This window comes from Taudactylus pleione, unplaced genomic scaffold (genome assembly GCF_031769625.1).
Source record: "Taudactylus pleione unplaced genomic scaffold, aTauple2 ptg000212l, whole genome shotgun sequence".
Classification (NCBI taxonomy): domain Eukaryota; kingdom Metazoa; phylum Chordata; class Amphibia; order Anura; family Myobatrachidae; genus Taudactylus; species Taudactylus pleione.
The window spans coordinates 8227291-8240529 of NW_028284614.1; the positions used below are offsets into that span (position 1 = coordinate 8227291).

Sequence of the window (13239 nt, forward strand, 5' to 3'; positions counted from 1 at the left end):
CATGCTTGTAATTGTGCTGGGTATATCAACATTCTGGATTTGATTTTACATCCTTGGAGGAGTCCTGAAAATATGACCTAGCAGGCACAAATGACAAAATGGCACTTCCCAATATGTTCATAGCCTTGTGAGAAGGATAGACCTATAATACCACGTGCCTAATTCTGTGTAGACCCCCCCCCCCTCCCAGTGCCGCCAAAACAGCTCTGACCCGTGAAGTTATTGGCTCCACAAGACCTCTATAGGTGTCCTGTGGTATCTGGCATCTAGACGTTGGCAACCGATTCTTTAAGTCCTATAAGATGTGAGGTGGGGTCTCCAGGGCTCAGACTTTTTTTTTTTTTTTTCCAGCACATCCCACAGATGCTCGATTGGATTGAGATCTGGGGAATTTGCAGGCCAAGTCACCACCTTGAACTTTTATTCATGTTCCTAAGACTATGCCATTGCTATGAGGGGGTTGAACTTGGTCTGCAGTAATGTTTGGGCGGTGGTACGTGTCACAGTAACATCCACATGAATGCCAGGACCCAGGGTTTCCCAGCAGGACATTGCACAGAGCATCACACTGCCTCAGCAAGCTTGCTTTCCTCCCATAGCGCATCCTGGTGCCATCTCTTCCCCAAGTAAACGATGCACACACACCCTGCCATCCACATGATGTAACGGAAAACATGATCCATTAGACCAGGCCACCATCATCCATTGCTCCATGATCAGTCCCGACCCTCACGTGACCATTGTAGGTGCTTTTGGCGGTGGACAGAGGTCTGCATGGGCACCGCAGCCTCATACGCAGCAAGCTGCGATGCACTGTGTGTCCTGAATCCTTTCTATCATAGTCAGCATTAACGTTTTCAGTCATTTGTGCTACAGGATAGGATCATTTTTGAAGTTAGGGAGCTTTTAAGACGCACTTGGGCCATTTATTTATGAAGCGCAAAACTGAGCAGGCGCTGCGTAACTTACCCTACGGTAGTGCCGAGTACCTCAGAGAGAGAGATATCGAGAGACATCTCTCTCTCTCTCTCTCTCTCTCTCGAGAGAGAGAGATAGATAGAGAGAGAGAGAGATAGCGAGAGGGAGAGAGAGATAGGGAGAGGGAGAGAGAGATAGAGAGAGAGATAGCGAGAGGGAGAGAGAGATAGCGAGAGATAGCGAGAGAGATAGCGAGAGGGAGAGAGAGAGGGAGAGAGAGAGGGGGAGGGGGGGGGGGAGGGGGAGATAGATAGCGAGAGGGAGATAGATAGCGAGAGAAAGAGGTCGAGATCCTGTTATATTACGTGAACTCACGGTATATAACGCACACGTTTCTGATCTGTCTCCTGTGTAGTTCTGGGATTGGTCCAATTTGGCAGCCATTAGTCGTCCTCGTCAGGATGAGCTTCCTCTCATCTCTCCCATAAACCTCCTGTGAATAATACATTGGCTTGTGTTTATTACTAAAATCCATGACTGGCACCTATTAGTCACGTCATCTCCGCTGACCTCAACATCCCGCAAGCTTTCCGGGGAAATTTGGATGCGTGCTGCGCAATGACCGTATTGGCGACTGACACAGATGGTATGACGGAGCTGGTTCTAATATTTATAGGCTTACTCAACACATTTGTTAACCCTTGAAGCCTCAACTTTACTTCTAATCCAAAAAGAATAGATTGTTTCCTAGGCCAAGCATGGCCAGGGTAACGTATGTTTAGTTGCTATACGTGCGAGCGATCTGTCTGAAATAGGCGTTTCCCTCGCCATACGTGCGTCTCAGAATAGGCGCAACTTTGGCGTGGGAGTGTCCCACCAAATGGTTCCGTTCATCCGCCCAGTAGGTACCATTTCCATGTTGAATCAGCTGAGATCTGTTCGACCACAGAATTGCGCAGATAGAGCTACGCTTGTTCCGGCATAGGTGCAGTTTATGCAAATTCTCTAGATGCGCCTGCATTCGGAGCAGCGTGCAACTCAGAATAAGGCTCGCTGTGCCTGAGCGTCCATTGTAGCTTTCATTATTTCGTATTACAAATACGTAGTGATTTTTTTTTTGTTTTCCTACAGCCACCTGGTACATTGTTGCAGTGTAATGAACAATCCTTTCCTCCAGGCAGAAGAGAGAATTCGATTTCTCCCTCACAATACACTAGTGGGCTATGAAGAGGATACAAGGGTGTCTGTAATTAGCCCATATCAATGCATTTCACTTCTGCAGAGCCCCGAGTTGGGATTTGGCTGCAGAGTGAAATTGCTGGAGGCTGGTGGAAGATAATTACGTGCGAGACAATAGGATGAAGCCGTGTTATCTGCGAGATTTAGATCAATCCTCTGCACTCCCAGAGAATATTTATAGGCCGGGCACAATGTGGCTCATTCCGCTCCGGGACGCGCAGTGTGTGATTAGAATGACTGTTAGCTGCTTGTACAAGTTTTATATTTATACTCATAGTTTGATTTTTGCCTTTTATGCAAGCATTGCCTTTCTACGGATTTACCAAAAATAAAATGGAATTGGATCATGACTGTAATAGAATAACAATTTTCTCTGAGCTGGTCTCTTGTCTGCCATGCGCGGCTTTACCGGGTCCCCTGATGCATTTATGATTGGTGAAGGAAAACGATGGGTTATCATTGTGCTCAATTAAGTGCAGTATGTGCTCGCACTAAATAAAAATTCATCTTTCTCTGTATTTATCGGTCATCCAGATTTGTATATACAGTATACATCCTCTGGAATATTCCCTTGCTTGCATGTCTTCAACTTGGGAAAAGACAAATAATGTTTAATATAGGGAAAAATGAATCATTTGCAGGGCCAGATTAACCCTTCATGGGGCCCGGGGCATTTAAGACAGGGAGTCCAACTCACACTCCTCCGACACTCCCTCTCTGGTGAACAGTACCCCGATCTGGTGGTGGCACAGTGGATGAATGGAGGGGGGGGGAGCTGGGGTAAATGGGAAGATGCAGCGGGGTGCTGGACATGTGCGGAAGGTGTATGTTGGAGGTCGCATCTCCCTGGAGAGCAGTTGGGTCCTAGTGCCAAGCTGCTGCTGCTGCAGTGTGCTCCAGCCAGGGCCACTGAGAGGGAAGCACAGGGAGTTGTGGCCCTGCCCCCTTAATCTGATTGGGATGATGATGGAAAAGACAGCCAAACTCACCTCTGGTATCCGGGATATGAAGCCAGAATGGAGAGCCTGCTAGGGTAAACAGATGTGTGCAACTACGCGTTTCGTCAGTTATGTAGTGAGACCCACATCACTGATTTGTGCTGGTGTTCAAGGACAACTCCACCTTTTAGTTGTTGGCATTAATTAAATCCACCCCTGCTGGCTGCTGATGGCGCACAGGGGGAGGCGAGAGGCTGCTGGAGGGACACTGGGAGGTGAGTTGCTGGGGGGGCATAATGTGTAAGGGCACTACTATTGTGTGGAATAATGTGTTTTATATGGGCACTACTACGTAGCATAATCTATAAAGTGCATTACTGTGTGGCATAATATATAAGGGGCACAACTACAGCATGGCATAATTTGTATAAAGGGTACTACTGTGTGGCATAACCTGAATGGGCTCTCTGTGGCATTATATGAATGGGCTCTGTGTGGGGGCAAATGTAAGAGTATTTTTACCTCTGGGGGATCCCTTTTAAGATCTCGCTATGTGGCCCCCCCAAAGTTCTAGTTACGCCCTTGAATGCAAACACAGAGGTTCTGGATTTAATATGAACTTGCATGAGTCATCAAGTTTGCTCAGACCTTGAGGTTAAAATGATACTTTTTGTAGATTTCTCACAGGTGTCCTCATTTTTAGAGATTGTGTGACAGTGTGTAACCCTGACTAAGTTCAGACCTAGACAAAAACCTAATCCTGGTCAAACTACACCACCATGCCAAATTTGGTGGAGCTAGGTCCAAAACTCTGGCAATGCATAAAGGACAAATAGACAGACAGACAGACACACTTTCTCGCTTATTATATAGATCTATGTACCACAGGTTTTATAATTCCACATACTGCTTGGCTTATTACAGTATATTAATAGTGTTATTGCAGGGGAAAGGGTGCAGTAACATCTTTTCGAACTGTGTTTTATGGTGCCATTATAACTAGGAAGCCCTGTATTATAAAGGTCTAAAAACCTGTTCACCGTCACCGTTTTTACTACTCTTCAGTAGATTCCGTTGTGTGAGGGGTGAGGTTCCCCTCTAACAGAGCAGACACAGAATGACTGGTAAGGTGCCTATCCACTAGGCGACCTGAAAGACTGAACGTCTAGCGTTCAGACCTTCAGGTCGCCGAGGTGCGGTGCCCGCACTGAACGGCGTGCACCGAACGTCATTCAGTGCAGGATTCCGACCTATCTCTGAACATGCCGAACCTGATGATCGTTGTCGTCAAGGCGGGCATGTTCAGCAGATAGTCGGGGTCGGCAAGGACCCAGCATGCACACGCATTGCTGGTCCTTGCCGGCTATCCATTACACGACTTTGTGAACAATGCAACCAAAACCTCCTGGGGTAATGGATAGGCCCCTTTGGTTTGTCAGACTTTGTTGGCAGAAGCATGGTTTGAATGAGTAGATTCATGCACAGGAGGGGATAACTGAGACTTTGCGCAGGTCGCAGGGGAAGTGACGCTGCCGACATTTTCCCAGCAATTTTCCTCACTGCGCATGCGCCAAACGCCATACAAATGGTGGCCATTTTCCAGCGTTTTGTGCAGGGCTGAGACATCCAACATGGGACCTCGGAGAGGTAAGTAATAGATAATATGGGTGCAGAGTATGCACCCATTTATAGTTTCGCCCCTGGTTGGGAGATATGAAATATCTGTGTAATTGGGGCGTTTCATTATTTCAGCATTTATTGGGAAACCTGCTGTGTTGTAAGGATTAGTGCACCCCCTTCTACAAGTCATTGTGGATATTGGTCGTCCACTCTGAGAACCGTGACCTCCTGTATATAAGACCATTAGACTTGTGGCCCCTTGCCTTTATATGGTCATGGAACGCCTCAATGACTTATAATATCCTTAGAATTTACAGTACATTATACGCCTAACAGTCATATCTATAGCTTTATATAGAATCCTATGGGGATCTGATACATGTCAGGAAGCTGAGACTGCTGTCGGTTAGATTGTGTCACCCACTTCTGGCTCAGATGAAGACGTACCACCCACTTAACAGGGCGACCCAGGGGAAGAGAGCCTGGCGGACATTTTTATGAAGTCTAAACAATTGGTTTTTTGTGTTTTATTTTATTCCAATCAGTAATGTGCAGCTCTGGACATTTTCTTGTCAAAATATTGGCTTTCCGAGTACTTGTTCTTTTCACAAGCTGAGAACGGTAGTAATGGTGAGCAGATGGTCTGACATGCAATGCGCCCTCTCATATGTTGTGTTTAGATGCTCTCTGTGTGATGGGCGCTGGACTTGTGTGTATGGGAATGAGAGTTTTCAATTTGTTTTATACCATTCTTGAACTAAATAGTCTTGTAAGACTGCAGCTAGAGTCAGCTAACTGTTTAATCCCACTTTTTTCTCCCTGTGTATAAAATGTAACGTATTATGATAAAAGGAAATTCAGTAGTATATTGTTATTGTCCAACAATTAAACCTAAAACATACGGGCAAAATAATTTATATCCTTGCCGACCCAGACTGATTTGATCAGCGCTACTACACCCCACATCCTAACACCCCCAGAACTAATTTTGCGCACATGAAAACATGGACTGTTGTGGGCGGGCGATTATGATGCCTTAGTATTTTTTTTTATTTTTTTTTGTTAGACTGATATGGCTCCAAAGCCTCTTATAGGTTGAGCGGTATATAGTCATTATGTCTACATGGATAAAATGTTGACATTTTAAATGTCGACAGTCCATATCAGCGTTCGGGTTGGGCTTGAAATATGCTGAAAACGATTTGTCGACATGCCAACTGTCTACATTCTGGCAAGGTCAGCATTATGTCCATGTCGAAATTCTGAATAATGGCATTTCATACCACACCCGGTTCAGCTTTGCATTCTGTAGACAGCCAGTGATTACTTTTGATATGTTCTTTGTTATCAGAAGACGTCTATAATGCTAGCCAATACATCCGCGATACTTTTTCGCATGGCGAGGTTTTCGCCTACATCGCTGGTTTTGTAGGCAGAAAAGTATCGGGCGCACTCCCGCTATTCCCCTTATTCAATTAGAAAGCGGCACCCGGCGAAACTGAAACAGTCAAAGTCGCGTCAAAAATGGGGAACTCAGCCTGACACCCCCCAAAAGATGCACTAACATTGGGGGTCACTATAGATGACCCCGATTAGCCCTAATGAAGGTATTTGGGGTACTTTAGTTTTACCAATTGGTACCAATTAGCGCATTAACATAAGTGGTGAAGAATAGCATTAAGCAGTATTTTATTGTGAAAATAACTACTACTCCCAGCACATTTGGGGTACTTGAAAATGGGTGCTAGCTTATTTTTAAGTTGATAAAGTGAAGTTTTAAATCACGTAAATAATACCCCTGCCGCAAGCACCTGCACACACAAAAACACCTGCCCATACTTGGGGACCCCCTAGAAGTCTATTTTGATAGTTTTTAATTTCATTCCCTTACTTTTCACTTTTTTGCCCCCAAAATGAAAGTACTTTTTTGGGGTGTTTTTAAAGTCGTCTTTTTGTTTTGTTTTGACAGTTTATCTTTTGGGGGCACTGTCCCAAGGCTGCAGGGGGGTTTCCCCAAGTTTGCTCCCCAAAACCACAATTCTGCACTTGTTTCACCTACAAACTTTTCCGACGATTACATTCCATCGACTTTTTGCGTAACTTTTTGCCTGGTGATATGACGTCACCCGTGATACTTTTCCGCGGATTAGGACTTTTCGCCTCTAATTGAATACGGCCCACAGTGTGACATCTCTCACAGCGGGTGGGTTGCATCAGGCCCAAAATGTGGTCAAAAGGATTCACTGCATTTCCCATATGTGTCATTCCCGGAGCTTGATGACAATGACAAATAGAAGCCTATGGAATTCTTTCGGCTGCATTCCCCCCCAGAGGGATCCCCCCTAGTGACCCCCACATGCGCAGAAGGACTCTCTGGTCATATAACCACAAAGGACAGCTCTTATCGGAGGAGCGCGGTCTTTTGTGGCTTTAATCACAATTGTACATGCATACGGCGTTACTAAATGCTGCTACGCATGGGATCGGTTGCGGGATGTATCGCATTCAAAATGCGATGTTTGGTGCATACTGCCCAAATGTATGGCCAAGTGTATCTGCTGAGTGTCAGGCTGTCGGTCTGACACACATTAATCTGTCAGTGTAAGCCCAGCATTAGTTCTGTGTTGGTCATGCATGGAGATATTTTATTGGAGGTCTTGAACTTCCTTCTCTGTACTAAGATGTAGTTAGAACACAAGGTTAGACATCATGACACTGTGCATTGGTCGCAGGCTTTAATTGAAGTGCCAGCTAATGGCCCCGGTGTTTGTGCCGTAGACTGAAGACTTTTTCTAAAGCTTTAATTAGAGCATCTACTGTTACATTTTGTTCTAGATAGATTAATTATCGGAATGCTTTGTATACCAGAAAAGAAATCTAGGGCGCAAAGAAACTGAGTTAATAATCTGATCATTATAATTGGGGAGATGTATCAAACTTTGGAGAGAGAGAGAGGAAGTACTTAACCAATCAGCTCTGAACAGTCATGTAACAGGCGGTGTGTTTGAAAAATTACAGTGAGGAGCTGATTGGTTGGTACTTTCTCACTCCGAAGTTTGGTACATCTCCCCCCATGTAACAATTATCACTTTTTGAATAAATTTTTGGTTTGGAACTCATCGATCCTTTTTGCCTCTAATAAACCTAAATTAAAATAAAAATGGGTTTGTGTTTCAGGCTTTTACACAGATATCTTTAGCACGGTTTGGCAATCCAGCCTTTTTATACACAATACAACCTTAGTTAATAGGCAACTTGTTGTGAGTCTGGAAGTTGGTCCGCGGCCTTGGAAGAAGCTGCCATCTTGTGGGCCATATCAGTCATAACAATGCAGCTTCTCTGTCCACTCATTAGGAAGCAGGTTTCAGCGAAGGGACCGTCCACATTCCCATGAATATTTGGATTACACCGTCAAATTTCCACCTTCCCCGATTTATAAATGACTGATACAGGGGGAGATGTATCAAACCTTTGAGCGAGATTAAACTGGAGAAGTTGTCCATAGCAACCAATCAGCTTCTGTCCTTTTATTGACTGGACTAGATAAATTCTCGTTAGAAGCTGTTTGGTTGCTATGGGGAATCTCTCCACTTTATCCCTCTCCAAGGCTTGAACCATCTCCCCCCTTAATGAGATCTTGAGTGTGTGTTTACACATAGCTGGGGAAAGTAGGGTTATAACTCTATGTCGTAACTACATATAACCACTTTGCATAATCACATGATTTCATCCACTACATGTGATATATTTGTATCCCCTTCATTGCTAAGGATTAGTGGGACTCGTGTGACAGCGATGAGTCTCCTCTTTCAAACAATGTGATCCCATGGAACATCAGAGATATTGTATTCACGTTGGGATTTTAAGAGCGAGTCATCCCCAACCCCCCTCCTTTTCATCCATTTTTTTTTGTACTATTCTCTTTTTCTTCTTTTTGTCTTCTGTTCTTCACGGTCTATGGCTGACCACCTGTTCTTTGCTCTCAGCGACGAGACATCACATGCGCTGCAGAGAAAACTGGAAGGATGAATATAAACTCGCGGCGTGTCCCCTATTATGGGCCTGGTTCAGACGGACGCAGATCGAGCGATTGTTAGCCATCACGCATTTGTATAAGCCGCACTGCGCCAGTGCAGTGATCGCATTGCGATTGCGGACACACAGGAGTCCATCGCAAAGTTAGTGACTGGCAGCGTATGGGAGGGGGGGGGGTCGTAAAAATTAAAGCTTGTCTGTCCGCTTTGACGCCGGTTCATGGAGGCGCATAAATTGTCCACTGCAGTTGCATGAGAGCTCTTTGAATGCGAGGTGACTTGCAGTGTCTGCGGCTGGTCAGGCTTGTTGTAAACGCTGCGTGACTGACCGATATACATCGATGGTACCAATGTTTATGCAGAAGAGCGACAATGGACTGATCCGAGAAGGCAGCAGTGGGGTCTTTATGGCGGCTGTGCTTTGGAAGGAATTAGCATATTGTAGCAACTGCGATCTAACCCCCCTCAATTTCATGTCTTCGCCTCAGTTTTGTTCACTTATAGGCCGTGTATGTTCATTCTCCACATAATTGGATTTCCTAATAATTCACATTCATTTAGTGAAATCAAACCTCTATAGATTATTATTTTTATTTTTTTTCTAATTATATTTATTTTCCTTTCATTTCAGGCTATTTTAAAGATGACCGCATCGTGTTTTGGACCTGGATGTATTCCACGTATTTTATGGAAAAATGGGCTCCGCGACAGGACGACATGCTGTTCTACGTCCGACGGAAACTTGCTTACGTCAGCGCGAACGGCAATGGGGGCGAAAAGGTGACTAGCAGAGGAGTACACCGCAGGGTAAATGTTGAAATGTCCCCTCCCTTAAATTCCCCCCTTTAAATGGAGTTTTGCACATTATTAATCATGTGATTTAGAAAATAAATAACCTGGCCTTGCCGGTACGTTATATTAATGCATCGGCCTTCTGTAAAGGGGCGTGTTCATGTCTCAGTGATGTGGCCACGCCCCTGGGCCGGCCTAGCGCTTTCAAATCAGTAAGTGGCCTGAATGCCCCTCCCCTAAAAATATCTCCCCAATACTCGGCTAGCACGCTCAGGACGGAAAGGGCATTAATCAGTGGGTGGCGTATATGCCATCTGTGGCAGAAATGAGACCAGATAATCGGGATGACTGCACAATCCCCAAAAATGAAGACTGCCTCATCTAAATGAGTAAACTTGGGTGGTATGCGAAATGAAATTGTGATATGAAATCACGCGGCTGAGTTGCAACAAAGAGAATATCTGGGGCTTCGTACAACAATAGTTGCCATAGCAACCCTAGTGTTCCCTGCTTCAGAATTGGGGAATTAGTATTTTTAGACACATACATCTTACTTCCTTGTGCGTTAACCAGCACCTCTATTGGCGCCATGCCGCGTCGTGACTCTGCAGTGCAGAGCGTCTTTTCGTGCGACTTTTTACATTCAAATGCGTCTTTTCTACTTCAGGGTCCATAGGGGGTCCACAGGGTTGACCTTGGGGTATAGCTGGATCTGGATCCACGGGCACCACGCAGTTAAAGCTTTGCTGCTCCCAGGATGCACTTGGGTCCGTCCTCCTCTATACCCCGCCCCCGGCCACAGGCACCTCAGTTTTAGTTGGTGCCCGACCGGAGTCGGGTCACCCTGTCGCAGTGGGGCTGCAGGAGCAGCCCCTAAGCTTTATTTTAAAAGAGAAATTTTTTATTTTTTTCTACTTTTTTTACACTTTTAGAGCGGCAGCATCAGACTGTCCTTTAGGACGTCCACGCTGCCGCTCCTTCTCCCCGCTGGCGCCGCGACGCCAGTACAGCTCTGGGGATCGCGGCGGGACCCCAGAGCCTGTACTAGCCGGGCTCTGGGGACTCCCTTGACTGCTGCCGGACACGACGGGGATCAGGTAAGCAGTCAGAAGCCTCCGGTCTCTGGGGACAAACCGGAGGCGCTAGCGGCGGCGGCGAGCTCCCCCTCAATTGAGGAATACCCCACGTGTCCGCTAGACCACCAGGGTAACAGGCTGGTAGCGGGACCGGCAACCCAGGGGTTAATTGCTAGCCAGGGGAGGCAGCCTTCCCTGTCTAGCGGCTCCTCCCCTCAGCTCAGCGCGCCTTTCAACAAGCAGTCTGGCGTCGCTGAGCTGCTCTTATCTTACGGCCACTCCTCCTCTGAGGTCTCCGGCGGCCATCTTTACTGGCACATCGCAGACTCCCAGGCGGTATCAAGTGGGCCGGTCCCCCTGTGTACCTCTCCCCTGCTAAAGGACAGTGTACACAGCGCTATAGCCCTCCCAGACACTGAATCTGGGCGGTTGATTGTAGCGGAAGGTGCAGTGTGTACTAACTTTTCTGCATTGTATGTGACTATTGCTAGTGCTGCCTGTCTGTGACTTACTCTCCTTGTTGTCAGCTTATAACTATCCCTTTCCTTCTCCTACGGCCCGGCAGGTGTGTGGGGGAAGGGCGTTTTTCTGAGACCCTCACTTATATAAAACACGTATTTGTGGGGTCAGTCACATACTGTTGTGTGCTACACATTACCATATCTGGGCTGTTGTGTCGCATACTGGTGAGTGCGCGGGTGTTAAAACCGTAATTCCTCTGGTGATACCTATTTCTTGTGATTTACGGTATCATGTCTGATGAGGAGACTGAGCGCTCTGTGGCTCCTGTGCTATTTTCCTGCAGACGCTGTGCTGCTGGAGTTGATGGGGAGGACTTATCTCAGGATGGTCTGTGCGGGCGGTGCCAGCTGGTACCCGGCCCCTCCAACCCCCCTGTATCACAGGACCCTCCTTGGGCGATGTTTTCACAGGTGATGGCGTCTATTGCGGACCGGTTATCGGTCCCATCAGCGGTCCCTTCTAGGGCGTTGCCGCAGCCCACCATCCCCCATTCCCCGGGTGTTCCACAAATGTTGCGGTCTCCCCCCGGGGCCCAGACTGTGGGTCCTTACTCGGGACTGCCTGTGTATGTGCAGTCTTCCCCAGTGACGCGTCAGTCTGTAGTGCCTTTGCAGAGTTTTGCTCCGACGGCTCCTCCGCCTTGGGTGGATGTTCTCTCCAGCTCCGTACAGAGTCTGGCGGCTTCATCCTCGGCGTTTCAGTCCATGTTGCAAGGTGATGTGCCACCAAGGGCGTCTAAACGTCCGGTTGTGAGTTCACTAGCTGCGCAGTTGTCGGACTCGGAAGTGTCCTCAGATGATGGAGAAATCCATGAGGACTCTGACTCTGATGTCATGGGGCAGGAGGTGGAAGCTAAGTCCTCCATTAATGTTCCAGCCTTAGTTAGGGCGGTGCGGGCTATCCTACATGTTGAGGATGATGCGCCGGCTCCTAGGTCGAAGTTTCCTAATTTTAAAAAGACCAAGGTGACTTCAACTGTGTTCCCCCTGTCTGATCAATTATCGGATCATATGGCGGCGGCCTGGCAATTACCCAGTAAGAGGTTCCATCCACAGAAGAGGTTGGCGGCGAACTATCCTTTTCCTGAAGCTCATTGCAGGAAATGGGAGACTCCGCCGGCGGTGGATTCCCACGTTACCCGCTTGATCAAAAGCGCGACGCTGCCATTGCCGTCTATCTCCTCTTTGAAGGATCCCACGGACAGGAAGGTGGAGACTTGTTTAAAGTCCATTTATTCTCTTTCCGGGGCGGTGGCTCGCCCGTCCATGGCTATCTCCTGGGTGGCTAAAGCCATTGAGGCATGGGCCAATGCCTTGGAGGATACCTTTCCTGATGAGGCTCCGGATATCCAGAGAGCGTTAGTGGGACAGATGCGGGATGCAGCTTCCTATATCGGGGAAGCGTCTTTGGATGCCAGCCTGCTCACTTCTAGGGTGTCGGCTGTAGCGGTGTCTGCTCGGCGCTCCCTGTGGCTGAGGTCCTGGAGGGCTGATGCAGATTCAAAAAGGGTCTGGAGGCCTTGCCTTTTAATGGTGATTTACTATTTGGTCCGGATTTGGACAAAATAGTGGATACTTTGGCTAAGTCCAAGTCGGCTTTCCTCCCTTCGGCCTCTGCGCCGGCTAAAGTGAGGAGCTCTGCCTTTCGGTCCTTTCGGGTTCAGGGTAAGGCCAAGGGCCAGTCCTTCCCGAGACATTCGGCGACCAAGGCCGCACCCCTGCCCAAGAAGCAGGCATGGAGTGCTCGGCGCCCTTCTTCCAAGCAGGAGGATAAGCCTGCTGCCTGATGGGACGGGCCTCTCTCTGGGGGACCCCAGAGTGGGAGGCCGACTTCTCCAATTCGCCCAGTGTTGGCACAATACCACCACGGATACCTGGGTTCGAGAAGTAGTCTCTCAGGGGTACGCCCTGTCTTTTCGGTTCAGGCCGCCCCACCAGTTTTTCTGTACGAGTCCTTCTCTGGACAAGACCAAAGCTGGTCAGATTCAGGTAGCTATAGAATCCTTGCTACAAGCAGGGGTCATTGTTCCCGTTCCGCAGTCTCAGCGCGGGACGGGGTACTATTCTACTCTGTTTCTGGTGCAGAAACCCAATGGTTCTC

At 47.5% G+C, this 13239-nt stretch overlaps 1 protein-coding gene across 3 annotated transcripts in view; it reads left to right on the forward strand.

The window, feature by feature from the left end:
* The window catches only part of KIAA0930 (KIAA0930 ortholog), a 54231-nt gene that overhangs the window by 18426 nt on the left and 22566 nt on the right, over positions 1–13239 (forward strand). For 2 of the 3 annotated variants that reach the window (XM_088478373.1, XM_088478374.1), the window contains exon 2: positions 9381–9556. In XM_088478373.1, the coding sequence (XP_088334499.1) occupies positions 9381–9556 (176 nt within the window). The remainder of the gene's footprint in view (positions 1–9380; positions 9557–13239) is intronic. The other variant, XM_088478375.1, reaches the window with a different exon arrangement.